The 23,883-nt window shown below is 32.6% G+C and overlaps 3 protein-coding genes across 3 annotated transcripts in view; 1 reads left to right on the top strand and 2 right to left on the bottom strand.

Moving 5' to 3' along the window:
* Positions 1-220: 220 nt before the first annotated feature.
* Pp4-19C (protein phosphatase 19C) lies at positions 221-7,447 on the bottom strand. The gene is made up of 7 exons (XM_068767214.1): positions 7,352-7,447; positions 7,019-7,193; positions 5,473-5,625; positions 4,161-4,279; positions 2,583-2,764; positions 1,668-1,857; positions 221-1,288 (listed from the first exon to the last, which is right to left on the bottom strand). Exons 2-7 carry the CDS (start codon positions 7,166-7,168, stop codon positions 1,159-1,161), a joined length of 924 nt encoding a protein of 307 aa, XP_068623315.1. The 5' UTR covers positions 7,169-7,193; positions 7,352-7,447; the 3' UTR covers positions 221-1,158.
* A 722-nt stretch (positions 7,448-8,169) lies between these two features.
* Flo2 (flotillin-2) overlaps positions 8,170-23,883 on the top strand; it is a 394,067-nt gene continuing 378,353 nt past the window's right edge. Inside the window, exon 1 of the mRNA XM_068767684.1 lies at positions 8,170-8,474. Within this exon, the coding sequence (XP_068623785.1) occupies positions 8,426-8,474 (49 nt within the window). The 5' untranslated portion in view covers positions 8,170-8,425. The remainder of the gene's footprint in view (positions 8,475-23,883) is intronic.
* On the bottom strand, positions 14,428-20,566 carry LOC137924248 (glucose dehydrogenase [FAD, quinone]-like). Its single transcript, XM_068767628.1, has 5 exons — positions 20,242-20,566; positions 18,173-18,400; positions 17,460-17,592; positions 16,322-16,441; positions 14,428-15,773 (listed from the first exon to the last, which is right to left on the bottom strand). Exons 1-5 carry the CDS (start codon positions 20,507-20,509, stop codon positions 14,534-14,536), a joined length of 1,989 nt encoding a protein of 662 aa, XP_068623729.1. The 5' UTR covers positions 20,510-20,566; the 3' UTR covers positions 14,428-14,533.

Raw genomic sequence — 23,883 nt, 5'->3', positions numbered from 1 at the left:
CATCAGCTGAAATATTAGCTAAATTCACACAATGAAATATCTAATATTAAGGCAGTGATCGGATTCGCAGTTTCCTTTATCTTATAATTAATTACATTACTACCATGATCAGAGATTTGATCTTCAGATGCATATTCACCTAAAGATTCGTTGGCTTGTCATGGAAAAAAAAATTTAATGTTTCATTTTATTTTTTTTTTAAAAATACATAAATATTTTTCACACCCCCTACACTCTTCTAATACATATATCATATGTTGTAAAAATATAAGAAAAGGAAAAAAAAATCATAATACTAATATTTTTATGACCACGGATTTGTATGGTTACATCATAATTAGATTAATGTTAGTGATATTTATGTTAAGTCAATAAATGTATAGAAAGCAAAAGTTAGTTAAGGAAGAATAGCTAAGGATATTATTATACCGTCATTGAATCCGATTTAGTATATAATATTCTTGAATCAGAAAGCCAACTCCATATTTTTTAACAAAAATATCTTAAGGCAAATATGCATTTGATTAACAGATTTCTGATCTTAACTAGTTATTTTCGATTATTGAATTACATTTGCTTCGTCGCATCTGCTATTCAATAAAAACACTGATCGACATTCTGTTGGAAGAATTGTTAGTTATAACTACAAAATAAATAATAAAACCACAGTTAGACTGATGGTATGCGATTGTTGTGGGTCATTGACACCAATGTCAATTTTAGTTATAGTAATTTTAGTATGAAACTGTTGATAGTTTTGCACTAAACATATATGATTCGTTCGAAATGGAAAGAAATGTAGCAATAAGAACCATATAAACGAGCCGGTAGACGCGGCGTGGGTAGGCCCCTTATTTAAATGAATGGACAACATAGTCAAGTTTGTGAGAAGTCGTTGGATGCGGGCAGCGCAAGACCGGTCATCTTTGGGGCTAGGCCTTTTAGTAGGTGTCTATTGACTAACATGATAATGAACCATATGTCGGGTCCCATACTAAGAATTATTTAACATAATCATATACAAATTGGTTTTACAGTGTAAATTGACATGAAGTGACACCACCACAAAGAAAACAACTGCACATTCAATAGTTTTGTCACCAACTGTAGTACTAGATCGTCGATCAAACTTTTCTCAATTGTCTATTGTATGGAACATTATAAAAAGTAATCCGCTTGTGGTTTCTTAGAAGGCACGCCTCTGGACTCCTGCGGCGCTGCTTCGAATATTGTGAACTCACGTTGGAGATTCTCATTTAGTTCTAGAATAGCTGCTACGTTGCCGCATCTGTGGTAATTGACATATTAACTAAATAATTTTTTTTAAAAATTTTACCAGACTAGCGCAAGGTAATGTACTACTAGCGCCAGCTGTCGGCGCCTTTCATAGTCACAACGTTCCAATATACGTAACATGTATAATTTTATTTTAGGAGACTAAGAATTATTCGCAAAATAACCGGACTTGACAATTTTTTTACACGATTTTGAAATAATGTGATTCATCAATAAATACACTTATTAAAATAATTTTTAGTTCTAGCATGAATCCATAAGAATAACTTTTTAATCTTTCGTGAAGCATACATTAAAATTCCAATGTAATCTTAAGTTTTGTATAGCTTATATAATAAAAATTAAATGATAACAGAGTTAACATAACAAACCTGTAACAGTAGTTGGGTGCGGACCAAACAGTGAGGACAGTTTCATTGAAGTGCCACTTGTAGCCTTCCATGACGAGCTGGTGGGCGCGGCAGATCATGTCAATGTCGTTGGACACGTTGAACTGCGCCACTACATCCGACCCGAACAGGTAGCCGGCGCCGCGGGGTGAAACTCCCCAACCTTGTGTATCTGTAATTATTACAACTTGAAAATTAGTCTCATTTATTCTTCTTACTCGTTTCAGCGGATAGGCCATCATCATGCAGGATCACTGCAAGGCAAAGGTCTCCCCCCAAAGAACGCCATGATGATCGGTCTTGCGCTGTCATCGATCCACACAGTGGGGGGACTACTACTAAGCCGTGTCCACCTGCTCATGGTCGTTACTCGAGAAACTTAGCTCAAACTAAAATAATTTTATTTAAACTTTCGGATGTCGAATTTCGAACTTTAAATTTTATATGTCAACCCATGAGATCACGAAAATATAAGGCAGATACTTAAAATATACTCTAACATATATATATATGAATAAAATAGGTTAAATACATACCATAAATATTGGGAATGCACACACATTAAATAAATTACCATGTGAATCAGAATTTTTACTTGTTATAATATTTAATTTAAATACATATGCTTCTGATATGCTTTTATAAATAAATAAATTAGCATTCTAGTACATTATTCAAAATAAATTTTTGTTACTCTAAAACTTGCCTATTTAATATCATTAATAAATCTAGTGTTGACAGAAAAGATGAATGTAAAGTTACATAAGACTAGTAAACAAGTTTGTGAAAAAGATTTTATTACAAAAATGTATTCAAAAAATTTATCAAGGTGTGTTCCGAAAAATTTAATTATTAAGTTTCATAGATTATGGGAAAATTTTAATCCTCAAGTTTTACCTTCTGGATCGCTCCACAGTAAATCGCACATGGGACCGTCATGGGGGACTTCCTGTTTGCGATCAATTGTTCGGATCTGGTCTAGAGTCTGTATGGACGGGCTGAGGCCGCCGTGCACGCAGAATATTCGACCATCAATGATGGCCGAAAGAGACAGGTAATCAAAAATTTCGGTGCAGTACCTGAATAGAATAAAGACAATACTATAATTAACTTTTCTGTAATTTTTGATCCTTGGGACAGACTATACATTTACTAAACTTATAATAATAGCTTTTAACCATGTATTTTTAAATGTTTTTTTTTTCATAATATACATTGTCACAATATATGTATGTATAAAATAATTAAATTTTTTAGAATCATTCATATAAATTGAAGAGAATTGTCTGATCTCTCATTACAATAAGAGCCTTAGCATTAAAAAAATATACTTATTATTTTTTATTTCAGATGTTTATTATTGTGAAATTTTTTGGTGACGTATTTTACAGCTTTTTGAACAGCCTTTTATATAAAAATTAAAATGCAATAGCAAAGTAATCTTATAGTAAATTCAAGAAATTTAATTAGCATAGGCTCTGCTAAAAGACATATTATTTTACTCTAAACTGTTTATGATAGAGATGTTTGAAAATGAATCGTTTTAATTTTAAAGATTTTTGTTAATACAATTATCAAAATAAATTATGAACCCGACTGAGTTTGTTAGTTAATGTCAGTAGGTGGCCGCAGTATGAATTAATGTAAACTTAATTTTAAGCTGATGATATAAAAAAGCTATTTAGACTTTGACTTTGTGAAGTCAATTAATTTTAATATGTTACAGGTATGAAACAAAAGCTTCAATAAAATTAAATTGAGATATTATCATTTTTTTTCATAATATTCATAATTATTGTTTTTTTATAGGCATATTCATAATTTTTTTGACAATACTTTTTAGTCCAATAGAACTGAAAATCATGTAATAGCCTTCATTGAATGGATTGAAATTGTTTTTGGACTATTTTGAGAATATAGGGTTTATATAGGCTAGCTTTGATACTAAAATAACGCGATTTTTTGGATATCTGGTGTTAAATTAATATTATTTGCTTTCTTTCCAAGTCGTAATTAGTGTTCATCATTGGTTATAAAAATAATCATGTTTCGGATGAAAACATGATCTTCAAAAGAAATTTATTAAACTTGATTATGGTGGTATGATATTTTTGATTAAAGAAAATAGAAAATATGAATGTTATTATAAGTTTTAACTAAATATAGAAAAAAATTTGGGTTCTTATTTATTATATTAAAAGTTGAAGGTTTATAATTTAATTTATGGTTGAAATCAAATTTTGCCTGAAATACTTATCAGTGCAGTATTCACAATTTTACTGTAATATTCATTTCTCTTTTTATCAGCTTCTTATATAGGCTTATTATTATTAAACACTATATATTTATATAGATGTTTTTAATCTTTAGCCAGATTCATCACTTTTATTGATATTTAGTAAGGAATTCTACAATAAACAAATAATTTGTTTATAGTAGGATTCCTTACTTGTTGTTGTTTGATGTTAAACTTACCTCCACACAGTTATAGAACCATATTTTCTTAAACATTCATCATAGAAACCGTACACTTGTGTGATCTGACGAGATTCATGGTTACCCCGAATTAATGTTATGCGGTCTGGATACCGAACCTAGAATAACGAAACTACATAATTAAAATCTAAACACATTTTTTAATAACAAATTAATCTATTTCATGTAATTTATGCTTAAAGATTAACTTACTTTTTGTAAAGTAGATTGTATTGTAAGCTCTGTTGTTAGAGAATATTTGAAACTTAAATAGTAGGTAACATCGTTTTGTAAAGATAGTTTTAGTGTAAAGGATTATTTAAGTGGCAATATAGACAGCTAGGGATTGATTTTTTCAACTACTGTATAAAGAATATTTTTATAAAACTTGGTTTAAATATAAAATTAACTAAGTTTGCTTGCTCTTTATAATTCTAGGTGTGTTGGAACCCTCATAGCCATTTATTTTATTTAATTCCAGTTTTTTTTCTGTTCACAATGTATGCAACCACTTGTGTTTTGGTCACCACTACCAATAATTGATTAACAGTGGAAAATAAAAGTATTAAAATAAAATTTTTCCTTTTAGTTACTTTAATTACAAGTACACAAAATGTAGTAAAAAAATTAAACAACTCATTCAGATTTAAAAAAGTTAAGGCGGAATTAAATTGATTTAACTATATTCAAATTGTTCCACCATGACTTAAGTTTATTGTAAATATTTATGATTTTAAAAATTCTTATGTACTGAACAATAAATGTCTAAAACATCGTTTTATCTGGTTAAAACTCGTTTGACCGTAAACCAATAGGTTAGGAGGCAGCATAGTAGAGGGAGGCTAAGCCTAAAATTAAGTTAAAAAATCTGTCTCATTTATTTGAAATGATCACCATATAAAAGAGTAGACGGATAAAAAAGTTTAGCATCCTGTAATGCACTTTTTATTAACATGACTACAAATCTATAATAAAAAAATAGTAGTGGCTTATTTTGTAATTCCTTTTGTAAATAACATGACTTTAAACGAGAATGCATGTTAGATAAGGAAAAAGTGATAAGAGTTATGATAAATTTTCTCAACTTCTATTTGTCGATTGATGCCCAGAGAATGGCGTGGGCCTCTCCGAAAGCTATCATGACTAATTTTGCACTGCCTGCATTCAGACTATCCAAAACCTTAACCATGTCATCAGTACTTCTCGGGGGAGAGGGGCGGGGGGACCTTTCTCAACTTGAAATTGAGTTATGGGATGTGTATGGGTGTAATGTCTTCGTAACATGTCAATCTGAATAACTTTCAATCCTTACCTTCAATGCAAGGAGTAATAAGAATGTTTCCACAGAATAAAACCCTCGGTCCACAAAATCACCCATGAATAGGTAATTGGTCTCTGGAACATCTCCGCCCACTTTAAATAGTTCTTTAAGGTCATAAAACTGTCCATGAATGTCACCACAAACCTAAAAAATTTAATTTCACACATTACCAAACAGTAGTTTAGCCCATTGAGCAAATAGAAAAAAACTGTTATAAAATGTTGTCACCTTGATTTGTACACATTACCAAAAATATATTTATACATATAATGTTAATTTTTAAAATGATAAGTAAATAACAGGAGTTTAATAACCATTAATACAGAAAGAATTTTGTTATTATATGCATGGTTTGTTAGTTAAAATGCATTACTTTAATTTTAGGTTCAAATAGTCCAATTTTAGTGCAACATTACATTCCTGCATTACACTTCAGCTCTCTAAAGAGTAAGTAAGGAGTTGTAATCCACAACATATGCCTAGAGTAGATTATTAAATGTCAACTTATGAGAAAAAAAACTAAGGAGGATTATTCCAGAGAAGTGGTAGAAGTCACATCTACTATTCATCATTAATTAGCTACTTTCTAAAAAAAAAGTAATAATTCATAGGGTATATACATTATTAACCAATAGTAGTGAGGGTTGACCAACAACATAAGATCCCAGGAGGTCAATGCATGCAGGCTTCACAAGACCTGTTATTGTGGTAATCTTTGTGGGAAGCCTCTTAATTGCAGTGGGTGTCTATAAACTGATATGATGATGATATGATATTTGCTGCTTCAGAAATATTTTTGACCATAAATACTATGAAGACCATAAATATATGTACATACTATCTTAGGACTATTTGACAAAAACAAAACTATAATACTACACCTAGCTAATCTCACCCATAAGTCCTATACGTCTGCCCTAAAATTATGTGTCAAATCAAATGCCAGGTGCAATAACTCACTGACATACTTACGGCAGAGGTTGACAAACTATGAAAATGAGTTATTCATTCATCTCTTCAAAGCTTTGACGCCTATAACCAATCACTGTTTATTTAAAAAAAATAAAGAGTGCACACTCTCAATAAAATTCAATATTATTTTAAAGTAAACTGTGATCTCGTATTTTTTTTAAAGCATAGGTAGTTTCAAAATTGTGTTAAGATTTTTGTTTTAACATGTCTAAAAAATTTTTCAAACATGCTCTAAACATTTTATGAGAGCTTTACAAAGATAGTGAAAGAAATAAATGAGGCTTCCAGGCTACGACTTGCAAACTTCTGTCCTAGTGTAACACATATCTGAGAAGTGCCATGTTATTAATCATGTAAATCTGATAAGCAAGTCTCTTATATTAAAAAACACATAGCCAGGGCCGTAACCAAACCTCGTCGTACGTATTATTCTTTTAAAATATCGGTGGTATCACTGATATAAGCTGAGCATTATCATATATAATCAGGTAACGAAATGCGAGTTCAGCAAATCTTGGAGCTTAGTGATATAATAATTGTAAGCATTATAGATGTAAAGTTTTACCGTGACTGGGGAATCCACTCGTTGAACATTACTTTCCTCGACAAGAATCTCGCGGGCTTTTGCACAGAGTGCTTTAACCTCTGCCTCCATTATTATTTCGCATCTTTTCAATTGCTCTATTTGGCGGTCTAGGTCACTGGTGTCAGACATTTTATACGGTTTTTTAAAGGTATATCTGTAATAAACATGATAATAAAAACATTTCAAAATCAGGAATTAAACATCACATACAATGCTTCGTGATAATGAAACTAAACCATTAATTTGTACATGGAATAAGTTGACGTGTAATGTTTTTAAGCATGGATGATATAGAAATAACACAATACTTACAAAGACTTTAATCTCTCTTAAGACTTTAGGAAATTCGTTGGCATTAGCATTAGCGTTAAAAAATTAAAGTTATTTCGCAAACAATCACAATTTGCAAGTGCCATAGACTTGGAATATTAAATATTTATGGCCTTGTCTCTGGTTCGGTTAGTCATCAGTATTGCCATGAGAAATAACTACAGAAAAAATTATTTTACTGAAAATGAGGATGTAAAACTTAAATCACGGAGTATTTCACAAAAATGAATATATTTAACGAAAAACATATTGAAACGAAGTTTTGACTAATAAAAATAATTAATGAGTCAAGTGCGTAAGAGTTACCCTGTGATACAAACAGTACGATTTAATATGTACGGTACTTATGATGTGTAAAATTTGCTAAATAGTAGATATATTTAACTATATAGACATACGTATATTCACCGAAACACGTCCTAATACTATTTTATTAACAGATATTAATTGGTTGGAAATAAACAATTCTTATCAAGAATTATTTATTTTATCTGTATTACAAAATTTTAGAACTTTAGTTATTACTTATAACTAATGTGGAATATTGGTCATAGAAATACTTTGACATTCACATGAAATTTGTTAAAAAGTTAAATTTGTCAGAATGACATCTCATGATTTGTTAGGTAATTCATAAACATTACTTATATAGTCTTTCGTATCCTTTACAAGAGATATGCTGATTCCAAATGATAGAATCTTCATAACACAAGATTTGATGTAAAAGATCCTATGGATTTGATTATAATTATTATGTTTAGAGCTTAATGGTGTATATACAGATTAAGTACTAAAACTAAAAACGTAGTGTCGCTTATTCCCTAATGACTAGACGTCATGCGCGCGCATCACCTTTGAATGAAATTTTTGACAATCAATCTGACAACAGCTTACTATTATAGTTATATTACAATATTTTTGTGCCTCCGTGAATAATTCTGTTTGCAAGCACATGCTGCTTCCGTGATTATAATATTATTCTTAGTTCTTTTATATTGTTTTTGTGTATCCAAGGTTTTTTACAGTGTTAGTGTTTGACATTCAATCTTGAGTAATATGGGCAATATTCACACTGTTGGACCAAACGAGGCGCTAATAGTCTCAGGTAATATGTAAACAACGTTTTTTTTTACGTTCGACCTTAGTATGCATGTGTTTTATTTCTTACCTGTGTATTGTTGATAATCTTAAATGATATCAAATGTACATATAAATGCTAATTAATATGCTTTTGTATGAATCTCGTAAAAACGTTTCCGCGTAACGTTTAGTTTTCGTGAAAAACTTTATCTTATTTGATCATATGCAAGGCGTCATGTTTACGTGACCAGCGCCCATTTGAGATGTCTATTTAAAGTTCATTTATGTAAATTTTTTAACGCCGTGGGTACCAGAGTTTATCATTTTAACTGGTTCATCATTTTAGTTCAAGGTCATATTATTAAAAGGCTGACGTAATGGCTTAATTGCAAAAAGCCGGGAAATACATTTTCTGTTATAACATAACATTTTATTTTTAAATGCTATTGTGACGAGTGAATTCGTACTCATGATGGTAAAATATACGCCCTACCCATTACAACATGTTTCTACCGCGTATTGGAGTTTTTGTGGAACATGCCAGTATTGTTTTGTTTATTATTAAGCTAAGAAAAATTAAACAAGATTTTAATCCTTATTATAATAATCTTTTTTCATCTTATAACTAAATTAACTTTAAAAAAATGTTTAAGTAACTCTTAAAATTTGGTAGGTCTGTAAAAAAATTGCAGTCTTTTTAAACCTATTTAAAATCCTTTTGGTATTTATAAAAATCTTTTCGTAAATTTTAAATTAGATTCATTAAGGCAAGTATTGAAATTTGTGTGTCCTATGGAAGTTTATATATATTATTTATACAATTATATGTACTGGTTTATTTAAAAAAAAAACACGCTATTTTGCTGCCGATGCAAAAATATTTGTGATCATTTTATCAATCGAGTTGACATGTTTGTGCTACCAATTTTTAATTCCAATACGCAGTTATCATTGACGTCATCCGAAAATATAGATTTTTATCCAGATTTGCCTTGTCGAGAATAATAGTCGAATCCATCTGTATTATTACAACTTTGATCTTCTTTATGTCGACGCATGACGAAAATATAAAACTGTCAGTAAGGTATTTTTTTTATACTAATAAAATCGGCGAATTTATATGCGTTCGTATTAGTAGTAACTATAATGAAACATAAACTACTTTAAAACTTTCACATGTAACATTAAAAAAAGGTGATTTTTAGGAAAAGTTTTCGTCAAATGTATGTAGCATAGTAACAAGCTACGCCCGGGATTTGATTACGAGATCAAATTAGAAACGAGAAGATACGTGGATGAATGAAAGTATCCGCCATAGCTCAGCGGATTTGCGGTGGACAGGTCACATAGCGCGTGGATGTCCGCTGACGCCTTAAGGTTTTGGAGATCACGGACCGGCAAGCGCAGTTTCAGACGTTCACCTACAAGATGCACAGTCGAGTTTAGTTAGGCCGCTGCAAGACGCCAGGATCGAGGTTCTTCTTCCGGTCCTATTACAAATAAATGGGGAAGCATTTCGCCCGCAATAGATGTATGGCCGAGACGATGACGATGTTTGTAACAATAATCAAGTGGGTAACATTGCTTATGTAAAATATATTTAATATACATAGTGCGGCTTACGACGTGTACCGCACGTGAAATATCATAATAATAATAACATATTTACACAATACAATTATTATTTTTTATCTAGTTAAAGTTCATAATAAAACTATACTAATAAATGTACACACTATTTTTTTTAAAGGAGCAGTTAGGATAAACATTCCTTAGTTGTTCTAAACGGAATAATGTCTGTGTACGTATGCGTGTATATATATGTTTTTGTTTTCTAGAGTCAATATATACTACATATGTATATGTATAGTTATGAACGCCTTGAAAAACTAATTCGTAGCAGGTTGATGGCGTTACCTATGAGATATGAAGCAATAGTTATGTATGGGGAAAATGTAAGTATGTTAAATATTTAAATGGACTGTGCAGGAAAAACCGTGGCCACTTAAACAACTCTTTGATATAAAAATAATTTAGAAAATTATTTTAAATGTTACATATAAATAGCTTTAAAAATGAACGTCGTTTGAAGAAGCTTTATTAATTGGAAAGAAGAAATATATTTAATGAAATTATAAAGGGTGGTAATATCCACACAGTAACTGCTGCACGCGGTCATATTGCCCTACGCATAGCTTGCATCGTGTGCGCAGAGGAAATCAGTGTTCTCTCCTACACTACGGCAGCAATATCACAGGGATTACTCTGAACTAGAAAGATATGACTATTCCGTTTATTTATGATTATATATTGAACACAATATATTTCGATGGGTTATTGAATGACATTAATTTAAACTGACGGTGTCTGTGGGAAAATATGACCTCACAACGCACTAGCTGAAACTCACGTGTACAGAGTCGCAGTTACTGCGTTAAAATGTCATTGAATCAATTTTATTTCCTTGATTCTTATATTTGGCGCTCTAGTATGGCAAGTTTGATGTCTTCTCAGATAATGTATGATGACCATACAAAAGATACGCATAACGAAAATATTTACTTCAAGCAAAACGTATTTATAGGTACTTCATGAAAATATATGACGAATAATAATACGTAAGAGTGTAATATTAACAGATAATAGAACAAAGAGACTAGATATTTTTATTTTATATTTTTCACATCGGGGTCTTTACACTTGGCTCGTATGTATGTATTGGCAGAGGTTTATTTCCAACATTTTTTTTTATTCCAAAGACTTAGTGTCCGTATCTTTGTTTTTTCAATTACAAAATATATATAAACTAAATTGAAATAAATTAACCATAATAATTAGTATTTTCTATATCAATTTTATCTTGTTTATTTTCAACAACGCCCTAACAATGTCCAATTTATATGATTACGATTGATTCAAATTCAATTGATCATATATGCTTTTATATGGTTGTTATGAGATGAAAACTAGGAAAGCCCAGTTCAATAGAACCTGGAAACAGCAGGCTTCAACAGATACTAGGGTTTCAAACGTGCCATGATCTAAGAAGAGTCTATGACGAATACAGTCGGATTTATTTTTGTGCCTAGTCTTATGTTATTTTTAAAAAAAAATTAGTCCAGTCTGACTTCTGTGCTAGGTGTAGATCTATATTATAGAGTAAGAAAGGGACTAATATATAGCTACGTCCGTTATGCAGCAGTAATAGTGCAATGAAGTCTCAGAAACATCGAGTCTATTATGACTCGGTGTTTGGCAATGGTCGGTGTTACTCCTGCTCAGTGGAGGGGTGAAACACGTGTTGAGTGAATTAACGGTGATAGTTGTGTCATTTGCATTGTTTGCCGCATGCGCATTTATCAGCGGGCTGGTGAGCGGTGCACTTCATTGCACGACTACTGCTGCATAGTGGAAGTAGCTATATATTAGTCCCTTTCTTACTTAGGATGGACTTGCGAAAAGTAACGCCTGAATCTATTTTCAAATAAGGAAACTTTAATATCAACTTTAATAACATCGTCGTAGCTTGAAGAATTGTTCGTTTGATATGGCAGTGGGTGCATCCCTCATGTCACCGACGGGCATTGGGGCTAAAAGATTCTCCAGCCGGTAGACGCGGCCCCTACTAGACGGTTCCTGGAAAGTCGCTGGATGAAAAAATTGCAAGACCGTTTATCTGGACAATCTTTGGGCAAGGCCTATGCCTTGCAGTGGGTCTTATCAGCTGATATGATTGATACGTATACATACACATGTCTTATTATTATAATTTTGCAATAAAATGAATAAAAACTAACGTCTGTCGCCTTAGTAGAGATTATAAAAGGAATCAGGTTCAATGAACTTCAAGAGGAGATTTTTATTGATTATCTTAGCAAACATCGAGTTTTTATTCATAAAAAGGGTGGCGGATGCACTGAGGGCGATAAACTTGTTCCCCTCGTAAAATCTGATCATTAAAAAAGTCCGACTTGCTATTGTCCAATATAACCCTAGCGAAATCTGTAAACATGTTTTAGAGAAACTAGTTATACAATACAAAAAACATGGGTAGTAAAAATACGAAGGAAAACGTTTAAACTATACTATGATGATTGGAAATAAAGCGTGTGAGCATGTTATTATCTTTAGAGCTATTTATAATTACGTTATTCATCACCAAATAATTTACGAACGCTGATTAGATAAGGTTTGGTTACAGTTATCTTCATTAGAAATCGAATACTAAACACCTGTATCGTGAGAAACCCGGTTCGTTTCTCGGTATACAATTTTATATGATTCACGCTTTGTGCATTAATTATATATGATTGCCACTGCTCACATCTCTCCACAGGATCGGCAACCCTGCGATCAACCAATCCGCCTGCCGCGCGTGGCGTTTATGATATGTACCCTCAAAAATATGTTTTTAGTGTTATGTTAGTTTGTAGTGGGAGTGAAACACCTACAATTAATATATTATTATAAAATTACAAATTATAAACATATAGATGAAACGAAAATTTGTGGTAAATTTTTTTTTTATTTAAATCTTTTTGAATCTACATATCTACGTTTATAGGACCGTATCGCAGCTAATGGAGACCACTTCGAATATAGTAAATTTTTATTAGTTTTATTTTAATATATCAACTAACACACAGTAATAGTAATAAATGTTACGTACAATAAAAATATTGCTTTTTTTAACGATATTTATGGCAATATAAGTACATATATGCAATCATATAAGTGTAAGCAATCATTAAAATTAAGAGAATATGTGAGGGTACTTTTGGAAGTGCTTCTTTGTATGGGATAATTTGTGGAAAAATGGGAGACATCTTTCAACGAGTTATTTTAGTAAGAAGACAAAGAAAAGAAACTGAAGTATTCTAATAACTAAGAGAGTAGTATCAACAGTTATTTGCTCACATATATAATACTGTATTGTCATTAATAAAAATGTATTCAGACGTAAATGTTGACTGTATGCACTGCCAACTGGACATAATTACAATATGTAAATGAGACAACGTTGAAAATCGATTAGCCTTGTAACGTATAAGGGATGTCGAATATACATTGTTATCGTATATGGTATTGTAAAGTCCATCCGGGGCACAATCTCAATACGAGTAATCTAATAAAAAGTTTAGCATTTAGCAACCATAAAATGCATGTTTTAATGACCCATAAAGACACGGATAATAAAAATACATACGAGTCTCTGTCATTAAAATAATTAATCTTGAATCCACGAGAGATCATTACTTTTTACTTATTTGGTGGGTATATTAAATTGATTAAAAGAAGTCGTGGTTTGCAATATGTATGATATGTTTCCTACTCTTCCTCCTCCCTAGCTTCGCGCTTAGTGAACGTACCCTCCACCTTTTTTGTGGGTGAAATTTACTAAAATCTGTTCTTAGCTGACCTCAACGAAAGGAAAATTCCTACAAACGTTCAAGCATCTAAGCCTTAAAGTTTCTGAAATATCTTGATGAGTAGGCACATGAATGGAAATCTCTTATACAGGTTGATTAGTTTATTAGGTGTAAAAGGTTTAAAGGGGTAAATACATAGCATGTTTGCTGTAAATTATTTTATGGTATACTCTATACAAAAGTCAATAGCTTCAGTAATAATACGTACTATATTGATAACATTGTATGAAGAACTACATGAATACTGCCATAAGTTATCTAACGGTCGTATTCAATTAAAATTTCAGAGTGATCGCTTTACGTAGGGTGTTTGAAAATAGCTGTAATAGCTTAAAAGCTTTTTGTTGAGAAATTAGTTATATAGCTAGCTAATTCAGCCCTTTGAAGCTTTTACACCTTTAACCAATTAACTTATAGTTATCTATAGTATCAGTATAGATCTCTCTCTTGAATCATCATTAAATTGGAATAGAAAAATAAAAGTTGGTTGTATGTTGTATGTATTGTACTTTATTATATGTAAAATCTCTTATTTAATATTTTGTCGGAATTATGCCTTGATTTATATGTACAGATTTGTCAGATCAAGGCAAACGAAACGGTCATTTGCTTTAATCTGCCCGTTTTATGATAAGCACTCTGTCAACCTACGTGCTCAGTTTAAATTCCAAGTGCTTCTTATCATGTCCGCGCCTTTCTCTCCGATCATGATAGCAGGCGCGTTTGTATGCGCTGCCGTTGTATTCGGTATAATGCTACTGTCTACAACACGGAGATTATTAATGCCATGTACTCTTAGTTCAGGGTCCACCACTGCACTGCTATCTGATTCCGGCCCCATCCTACACGTACTTATTTGATGATGAAGAGACGAAGATAATGTTCGTATTGCACATTCCCAGTAGCTATCGCTATCGAATACATGTTCTTTGCAGTTTGGGAACTTTTTTCTGTGAATTTTAGCACCGTACTTTTGAAACGGTGGCGTATTGACTAGCTTTTGTATGTATCTGATTGATGCTAGTAATGTAGCCATGTCCTTTGGATGCTGCAAATAGTTCCCGTACAGAGCAGGCTGTTCGAAAGGATTAGTTGATTTTAATCTCATATAACCGTACGATTTTGGGTGCAGTAACATCATTATAATAGAGAAGCTCTCTGTCTTCTCTAAAGGTTTATAAACGTCATTGTATAAAGACTCTGACATTCGTATACCTTTTGCTACATACTTTCCTTTGTCGCTTGCGAAAGAACCGCAGCTTCCGAGTATTTCTATGTCCGGGTATTCACCAATTTCATCGGAGACATTCGTTTTTATGTACCCTAATGTTTCCACTCCGGTAAGTGACGTCATCGGGCCTTCCCCGAACTGCATCAAATCGAGAGCATTCTGAATGGTTCCGATATTTTTCTCATCTATTGTTATCTTAGTTGTGTTCAAAGAAAAAACTAAGCCTAGGAAAGATATGTGATCGTAAAGTATTTGTCCTACGGGCAAGTCTTTTATTACAGGTATCCCAAATGATTCTAGGTGAGTTTTTGGTCCAATGCCAGATAGCATTAGTAAATGAGGTGATTCGATAGGTCCGGCTGAAAGGATGACTTCTTTTTTTGCCTTAATTTGGTATTTAACCCCACCACGATAGAATTCAACGCCTTGAGCGGTTTTTGTAACGGGATCGATTAAAACCTTTGTGACTTGGCTGTTTGTCAGGATGTGCAGATTTTTTCTTTTTTTATGTCGGTGAAGGAAAGCCTTCGCACTGCTCATTCTGACACCTCCTTTAATTGTTGCTTGAATATAACTGAATCCAAATCCGTCAGGACTGTTGTAGTCTACTAAACGACTTCCCAATAATTTTGCAGCGTCCAAAATAGATTTTGAAAGTTTTGACCTGAAAATAGAATGTTTTTTTTTTTACTTTAGTTGATTGATAAAAATAAACCTTTAGGCGATTTAAATATGAAGAAGGCGTTTTTTATTCTTATTGTAGTGCTACCGAAATTGCTAGTACCATCTTGTTCTCTAAAATACGAAAAATATGTATTAGTGTAGTAGTGTAATAGTGAACTTCCGTCACAAAAATGAAATGTCTCAAAATTGTCCAAGTGTCTGTTATTATCATCATTGCTTGAGATCTGTTCAGGTTATGTATTTAAATACAGTGTTATAAAAGCTCCGTGATTATAGTGAGACCGAAACCGCTATACCGTGCCTTAGGAAAACAGCCGAAGAAAAAAGAGCATGACCGCCATAGATACGTCAATGGCGGTCATGCTTCATGCGGTGATGGCTGAATGGCTGATATCTCCAACTCACGTCTCCCTGCGCGCATACCTCAGGCGTGGTTTAGCTGTTTCAGTAGCACTACAGATACAATAAGCAACACGTTTCGCTTAGTAGGCAAATTTGCCGCCAAACTATTAAATACATTATATATACCTAAATGGCACGTCCTCGACAGTGAGTTCTCCATTTCGCCCATGCCAAGGCGAGTCATACAGTCCTTTCAGATTTGCCCGCTCCGATTTTATGTAATAAGGCAAGATTTCTTTATAAGACCTAAAAACATATTGATTATCATTACATATAATTTAGTATCATTATTACGTATCCTTTAATTAATACTATAAAATAGCAAGTAGGCAACATGACCAGCAGTTTGTTCGTTTGATGGCAATTTTGGTCTTTATATTATATTTGAGCTGTAAAGATTATCTTGAGGTAACAAGATGAATAAGTGACACTCGTAATTATTCTGTAATCAAAAAGTAAGTTGAAATTGTCATTTAAAACTACAGGGCATTAGGAAGGAAGGTATATTTTTTCTTTAGTTGGTAGGACGGCCTATAAAATATGGCAAGCGCGGTTTTTTTTAAAAGGTTTAATTATCTCCGAGTTACACGTGCTTTTATCAAACGCGTATGTCTCGATTGGTGCCAAAGTTGCATGATTTTTTTGTAAAAAAAACGTTTAAAATTCTACACATATCGTTCTGCAACCACCGTTTTCGCTTAATTTGGCTCCGTACGACTCCTAGCTGTTTAAAAAATTCAAAAGGACAATGCGGGAATGCGGTTTTGACACGATTGAGGAGATAAAAACAGAATCGAAGGTCTTTTGAAGGCTTTACCGGAATAAGACTATTCCGACTCTTTCAAGGACTGAAAAAAGCAAAACTGCGTTTTAACAGACAGGGATTACTTTGAAGGGAATGAAATTAATTTGGAAGAATAAATAAGGAATTTCCCTTTCATAAACATATTCACGTTTATTTGGTCACAGTAATATGTTCTCTAGCCTAAATTGGATCATACTTACAAGCTGTAGTTTAACAGTATATATAGATACCTGCTGGCCTTATATACATTCTTAAGAAAAAAACTATCTCAAACAAAAAAACATCATCATTACCGTGGAACATCCAATGGTGATCTGAAGTCAGTTAATTGTCGTATGTCACTTCCTGAGATTTAATAAAAAGATCTAATAAAACCGTTTTGAAGTGTATACTTCATTATTTATTATAATTTCTTCATGTGGTTGAATAAAAAACTTCCGATCGAAGTTTGATACTTACCAACCATAATTCCCCAATGCAGCAATTCTGTCCCAGTCCTCGGGTAACCCCCGACTGTAGATCATGTAGTTGACTACACTTGAACCGCCCACAGCTCTGCCTCTTGGCCAGAAACATCTTTCGTTGACCATGCCTGCAGGAAATCACTATTCGTACATTCATCAAAATTTTAGATTTCTCTTTATGTAGTTGTATTTTACATAGAGAGATTAGTTATATGTAAAAGCTTTAAAAGGTTGACTGTGTACCTGTTTTGCTGTCAATTAACGTATGTATGTATGATTATATCATTTTTGAATTCAGAAATATTAAATAACGTAATGCGTAAAAAGTGTTCCACAATTCAAATGATTGCGTATTAAAATGAATTATTATTTACTATTTATACCTGTAAGCTTTTTCAGCCAGAAGCAATAACTTCTGGTTGTTAAAAGTACCTTTTTTTTAGACTCATTAGCCTATCGCGTTAAAATAGAAAAAATAATGTAATATATTCATATTTTAGAATGACTATATTATACAGGTTGATTAGAAATAGATGTGAAAGCTTTAAAGGTTTTTGCTGACAAATATGGTACATGTTTTAAAGCTTTTACATCTAAAGTCATTACGTATTGCGCAAACACTTTTTTTAAATATAGAGATCAATATGTGTCTTGAAGTTTAGTTTCATTAGTTCATATTCAACAACAGGTTTAACTCATATTGCTTACCCAAACAAACATTCGGTTGATGTTCCGTCAAATATGGCCATACGTAATCTGTGGTTTGGAGGACTGGAGCGAGCATTGGAACAGCGGTAAGCATGGACTCTTCTAGTCCCGCCTCCAGTAGAAGAACGGATGCTTTTCTACCCTCACTTAGCCGCGACGCAAGTACGCTGCCGGCGGACCCTGCCCCCACTATTATGAAATCGTATTCCACAAGAGGTCCATTGAAACCTGAGAAATTCACACTATTAAAATTTTTTGGTCCAATAAGATGCACGAATTTTTGAATAAAATGTAATCGTTGTGAATGATCTATATTAAATTATTCCTGAACATTTAAAAAAATAAGCTTGTCCGTAGCTATATGTACATTGACAACCATAGACTAAATACATGTTCTAAAAATAGAAACTTTTTTTAATTTATTCTATACAACCGTTGCCAATTTTTTTTGTGTAAAAACTCATTTAAAGGTTAAAGAAAATTGGTTTTATGATTCCAGACTTGCTTGGCCATTATTTTTAATACTCGTACTTAATTTTTTGTACATGTAATCTTGTTCTCTCTGATCTTTATTTGCCTTTGAATGTATGTAAAGAAAAACTTAAAGGGAAAATAAACATAGGGGTCCAATTAATGTTGCTAGGTAGCGTAAAAATAATATTAAAAAAATATAGTATATAAAATCTATATATAGATAAAATATATATAAACAAGAAACGGCATTTATAATATTTTCAGCCATAAAATTAAAACCTTTTTCAATGACATAGGTAACGAATAACCTTAAGCTAAATAAAGATAATTAAAGCTAATTGTGAACTATATTTTTTTCACCTCGAAGACAAAATCTTGACATTGTCTTCGATTTGATTTTTTATAAATAAGGTATGAACAATATCAAGTAAAATCGACCTTACTAATGTAGTAAACTTGACGAAGTAACTTTTTCTCAGTACAACGAGGTCACAAAGTTTGCGTACTACAGCTTTTTTTAGATAAAAAAATAATGCAGGTAGGCTCTCCGAGTTCAAGTTCGTTGTCTTTTCATTTAATCAAGTTTTCATACGTGAGCATTAATTTATATGTAAATAGCTGTCGCATTTATAATTCTTAATCTAAAGTTAAAACTACGTTATTAAATAAATCTTATTATAGCATTCACGAGTTTTCAATTGATCGAAATATGTGGAAAATGGTTTGTCGACTCATTTACATGAATGATATTATATTGTAGATATGAAAAAAATTGTTAAATTTCGTTTTTGGTTTTGGCCGGCTCTTTGGAACAGATCAGCGTTCCGAGCCGGTGGTAGCTTACTACTTACAATGTTAAAATAATGAATGATTCAAAAGCGCATGTAAATGCATATTTTAAGAAATATACTTGAACTTAAAAATATTGAAATTTGATAATTTCCTGACAGACCAGTTGTGGTATCCTTCTAATAGAAAACATAAATGAATGTCATATGTGAATAAATAAATGCTGGAATAAATAAATGCTGAATAAATAAATATATTTTGTAATAGATGAAAACCAAACGATGAATCTAAAACAATATAAATTTGAAGCACGTGAACAATCAAATGGGCGAAATACAAATACGCAGATTTTCAAGTTAGAATATTTTCTGAAATTTTTCAAGTCTATGTTCTTGATTTCTTGTGTTTATTTTTTTTTCCATAAGAAACTTTCGCAGGGTTTTAGGAAATGTATTAAAATCGTTGCTATGGCATGATCAAGGGAAATTTTAAATAATTTTAAATATATTGTAACTGTAAAACTACGAATTGTCAACATAACAGATTAAAAAAAGCCCTACGATGTTATCTGCCGTTGATTGTTTTTAGATATTTTTGGACTAATCATATAAGGAAAACATAATCTGACGCAACGTTTTTTTACAAAACTGCCGAGCTTGAACAAGAATTATTTTAATAGTCGTCAGCTAAACTATTTCTCCTTTTTATTATTATTTAGTCTAGAAGCATGGCTAGTGGACGGTAATGTTTTAACGAATAATTCTAAATAATGGAATCCACAAACGTAATAATAAAAATTTACTTACCTTTGGGTAAATTGTAATGATCTCGTATAATCGACAGAATGTCTGGGTTAGTTTGATACAATTGAAGCATTGGCGTTTTTAGCATTGCATCCACAATTAAATTCTTCCCAGGTATCTTGACAAGGTCCCTGCTTCGCCTTGTTGTTTCGTTTGTGGAAGATCCTTGCCATAGTTGAAAAAGGGAAGTCAAGTTTTCATCTAATGCATTGTCTTCATTTGCAGTAAACACACTTGCCACAAGCAAACATAATATTACTTTTAGTAACATTGTCTTCGCACACGGATTAACAATAGAAGCACTTTAATTTAAAAATTGATATATAAAATAACACGGATAACATCCTTTACGCACTTCCTACGGAATACAGTTGATAATAAAATTGTAAGGTTTATTATATAATCACATTAATTAATATATTTTTTATCGGTTAAGGCCGCTGCCTTGAATGGCATCCAAATTTAATGTGAGAAGCTTAATACGCGGAGGCAAGCCTCGTCGGTATTGTCAATCCGGTTTCAGTTTTAATAAATTGCGATTACAAAAAATTAAAAAAAAAATATTGTAAAGTTATACACCGGTATAAAATAGTTAAACATATAAAATAGTTAAAATTTAATGGAACCTCCTTTGTGGGTAGAATTTCTTAAAATTCGCTCGTACCTGTCCCTTCGGCAAAAGTTCTATGGCTGAAATTATTAGGCCTTATGGAGAGATATATAATTATATCAAATTAGGAAAAAAAATACGTGCGCTTTTGAATCGTTCGTAATTTATATTATTATAAAGATGTGTACGTGTAATTATATGTGTGTATGTGTAATTAGGTTGAAAAAATTTATTTTGATAAAACTTTTGCTTAGTTACTTACAGTAACAAAATGTATTGTATAGTTTAAAATAACTTTGTCAAATGGCGACCGCGAGACGGTAGACGGGTCCCCAGGCCTACCCACGCTAGGTAGACCGACAGACAGCATAGCTAAGGAGCAGCGATAGCATGGTGGAGATCTTTAGGGAAGACCTATGCTTTGCATTGGGCATCTAGGGGTGAAAAAATGAAGATAAAATACTATTTTTAAAATCGGTAGGATACTCTATAGATATGCACACATGTTTTTAATGTTTGTTTTTAAATATGCATTTAATATACATACAATTGTGTATGTGTGTGTGTATATATATATACACATATATAAATATATATGTGTATATATGTATATATACACATACACACACATATATATATACATATAAGATGTATGTGTGTATATATGTGTGGTTCACTAACATTTCCTATGTGTAAAACAAGTTTTATTGTAACGGATCTATAATTACCAGGGTGTTAACCTTAGTTTTAATTAACTTGCCCACCTGTTTTTGTCTTTTTATATATCGGAACAGGTTGTATAAGAAAAAGTTTTGATATACAAGCGTTATGTTCCTTTTTCTCTACCTTAACGTGGAGGAGGTCGAAGTTTTTATTTTATTTAAGCAACCTGTAATCCTTGGCCGCCAAATGTGAGAAATTGATCGAAGTGTGTATTTGGTGAATAATTGGTGATCAAGATTTAGTCTCCTGGAAGAAGTTCCCTCGCTTTTTATATTAAAACCGCAAGTATTTTTAAAAATGATTTTGTTTTACATTTTAAATACGCTTTAACCAACTTTGTGTTACTCTTACTGACATGCGTTAAGTCCATGGATATCACAATTTTTTTTTGCGGTTTGCGTTTAAATTTTTCCTTTTTTGAAATAAAAATTTGAATGGTATTATACCTCAATAGATTCACATATTTTGACGGAACGAGAAAAACTTCAATCAAAATTTTACTAATTTATTTCTTTTTTTTTATAAAATGTTACCTTTTTAAAGTCATCACAGCAGTCACCAGCCAGGTACAATGAGTAAAGTCAAAGAGATTTCATTACAAGTTTTTACATACTTTTTGCGGTAAAATAATTTTCCTGACCTAATATATCAGCTTTACATACTCTTTCTTTCATAATATAGAGATATAATAACAAACTAGCATTGGCTGTATATAATGTCGTAGATCGCTCTCCGAATCCAACTCGTATGGGCAGCCTTCGGGAAACCCTGAACATCTCGTCTCGACGCAATATCTGAGGACGAATCTCTTTACCAATGTATGTTGCTAGTAATGACGTACGGATCCGAGACGTGGTCGCTTATGATCTGCCTCATAAAAAGGCTCTAGGTCACGCAGAGAGCAATGGAGAGGGCTATGCCTGGAGTTTTGCTGCGAAATAGAATTGGAAATGAGGAGATTCGAAAAAAAATCAAGGTCACTGATGTAGGTCTAAGAATTGCTGGGCGAGCACATCGCTGGTGCAATTGATGGCCGTTGGGACCTCAAAGTTCTCGAGTGGCGATCACAAGCCGGTAGACGCGGCGTGAGTAGGTCCCGCACTAAATGGACTGACGACATAGTTAACGTCACCGAAAGTCGCTTGGATAGTGGCAATCTTTTGAGAAGGTCTATACGTTGCAGTAGGTGTCAATCGACTGAAAAGAAGAAGTAAAATGTCGCATTTATAAGATAAATTTTATCATACGTAAATATAAGATAGTATTAGTATTATTTTTCAGCACCAGCCCGTCTTTAATAAGAGACGTAAAATCTTAGTAATATATAAGCGGGTGTTGGGTTTATAGCGTTGTACGTAAAATGTCCGAGCACGGTGCTGGGGTTGACGAACCGCGTAGCAGGTTTAGGGAGACCTCTGTCCAATGCATTGCCGTTCAACTTCACCGACCAGACTCTTATTCCTACTTTAAAAAAATAATTAAAAACGATTCTAGTAATGTTGCTTGGAAACCCGTTTCAGAAATGCGCTGGTGTTTACTCTTGATAGGACTAAATTCTTCAATAATGGACAAAAAATTATAAGCATTTAAAAATTCTTAAGTAATGCTATTTGTCGGTTATTCTTAGTCGTGCCAGTATTATATTTTATTTTTATATTTAACCAAAAGTGCTATCGATTTTTGGTCTAAGACAACTTATTTGGCTCAGAGTCAATAATTTAAAGCCAAGTAGGTTGTTATTCTATGAAAAAATTCAAACCGCTTCGTTTCCGGGTACGGCTAACTGCCCTTGTTCACGCGCGCAGCGGGGTCGAATAGTGGTAGGATCCGTATACCACCTTCAACCGCCGAGCACTCCTCGCTGCCTTTTTTAGCCGCACTCTATCATAATCTCTATAATCTACACTCATACGTGTAGTCTGCGATCTTCGCGTTAAATGCCAGCACGAGTTCGCTGACCCTTCAGATCCGCGAACTCATTTGTGATAAAGTTGCAAAAGCCCCAAGGCCGAGCAGCTACTACTTCAAAAGAAAAAATGCAATTGAGAAAAGAGCCTATAAATTTGACATCTCTTTACGCCTCGTTTGAATTTATCCATTCACGTTACTTTATATATTTTAAGTTATCAGTTAAATATGTAAAGTTTTTCTAATTCCATATTGTAATCTCTGACCAATCTACCGTATACTCAAATAAAGATCTTGAAAAAAAGGTCTCTAAAATTTTTTTTCTCATCTTTTCGATTATTCAGCGACTCTTAGTAAAACCGAGCAGGTTTTGTTTTATACTAAAATAAGGTTTTTAAAAATGT

The sequence above is a fragment of the Battus philenor genome, unplaced genomic scaffold (genome assembly GCF_028537555.1).
Source record: "Battus philenor isolate CCGP_79_NKW_IND1 unplaced genomic scaffold, ilBatPhil1.0.hap1 SCAF_23, whole genome shotgun sequence".
NCBI lineage: Eukaryota > Metazoa > Arthropoda > Insecta > Lepidoptera > Papilionidae > Battus > Battus philenor.
The sequence above is the reverse complement of the archived record's forward strand: the minus strand, read 5'-3'. Positions and strand labels throughout refer to the sequence as shown.

What these genes read in the sequence shown, in the direction of transcription:
- Pp4-19C (XM_068767214.1), bottom strand. Translation starts at nt 7,168, where the DNA reads ATGTCTGACACCAGTGACCTAGACCGCCAAATAGAGCAATTGAAAAGA. An exon ending in ACTGTGGAGCGATCCAGAAG is followed by an intron (nt 1,858 to 2,582) that starts GTAAAACTTGAG and finishes TAATAATTACAG; the next exon opens with ATACACAAGGTTGGGGAGTT. An exon ending in GCACCCAACTACTGTTACAG is followed by an intron (nt 1,289 to 1,667) that starts GTTTGTTATGTT and finishes CAATTACCACAG; the next exon opens with ATGCGGCAACGTAGCAGCTA.
- LOC137924248 (XM_068767628.1), bottom strand. Translation starts at nt 20,509, where the DNA reads ATGTTACTAAAAGTAATATTATGTTTGCTTGTGGCAAGTGTGTTTACT. An exon ending in TCATTACAATTTACCCAAAG is followed by an intron (nt 18,401 to 20,241) that starts GTAAGTAAATTT and finishes TGAATTTCTCAG; the next exon opens with GTTTCAATGGACCTCTTGTG. An exon ending in GCATTGGGGAATTATGGTTG is followed by an intron (nt 16,442 to 17,459) that starts GTAAGTATCAAA and finishes ATATGTTTTTAG; the next exon opens with GTCTTATAAAGAAATCTTGC.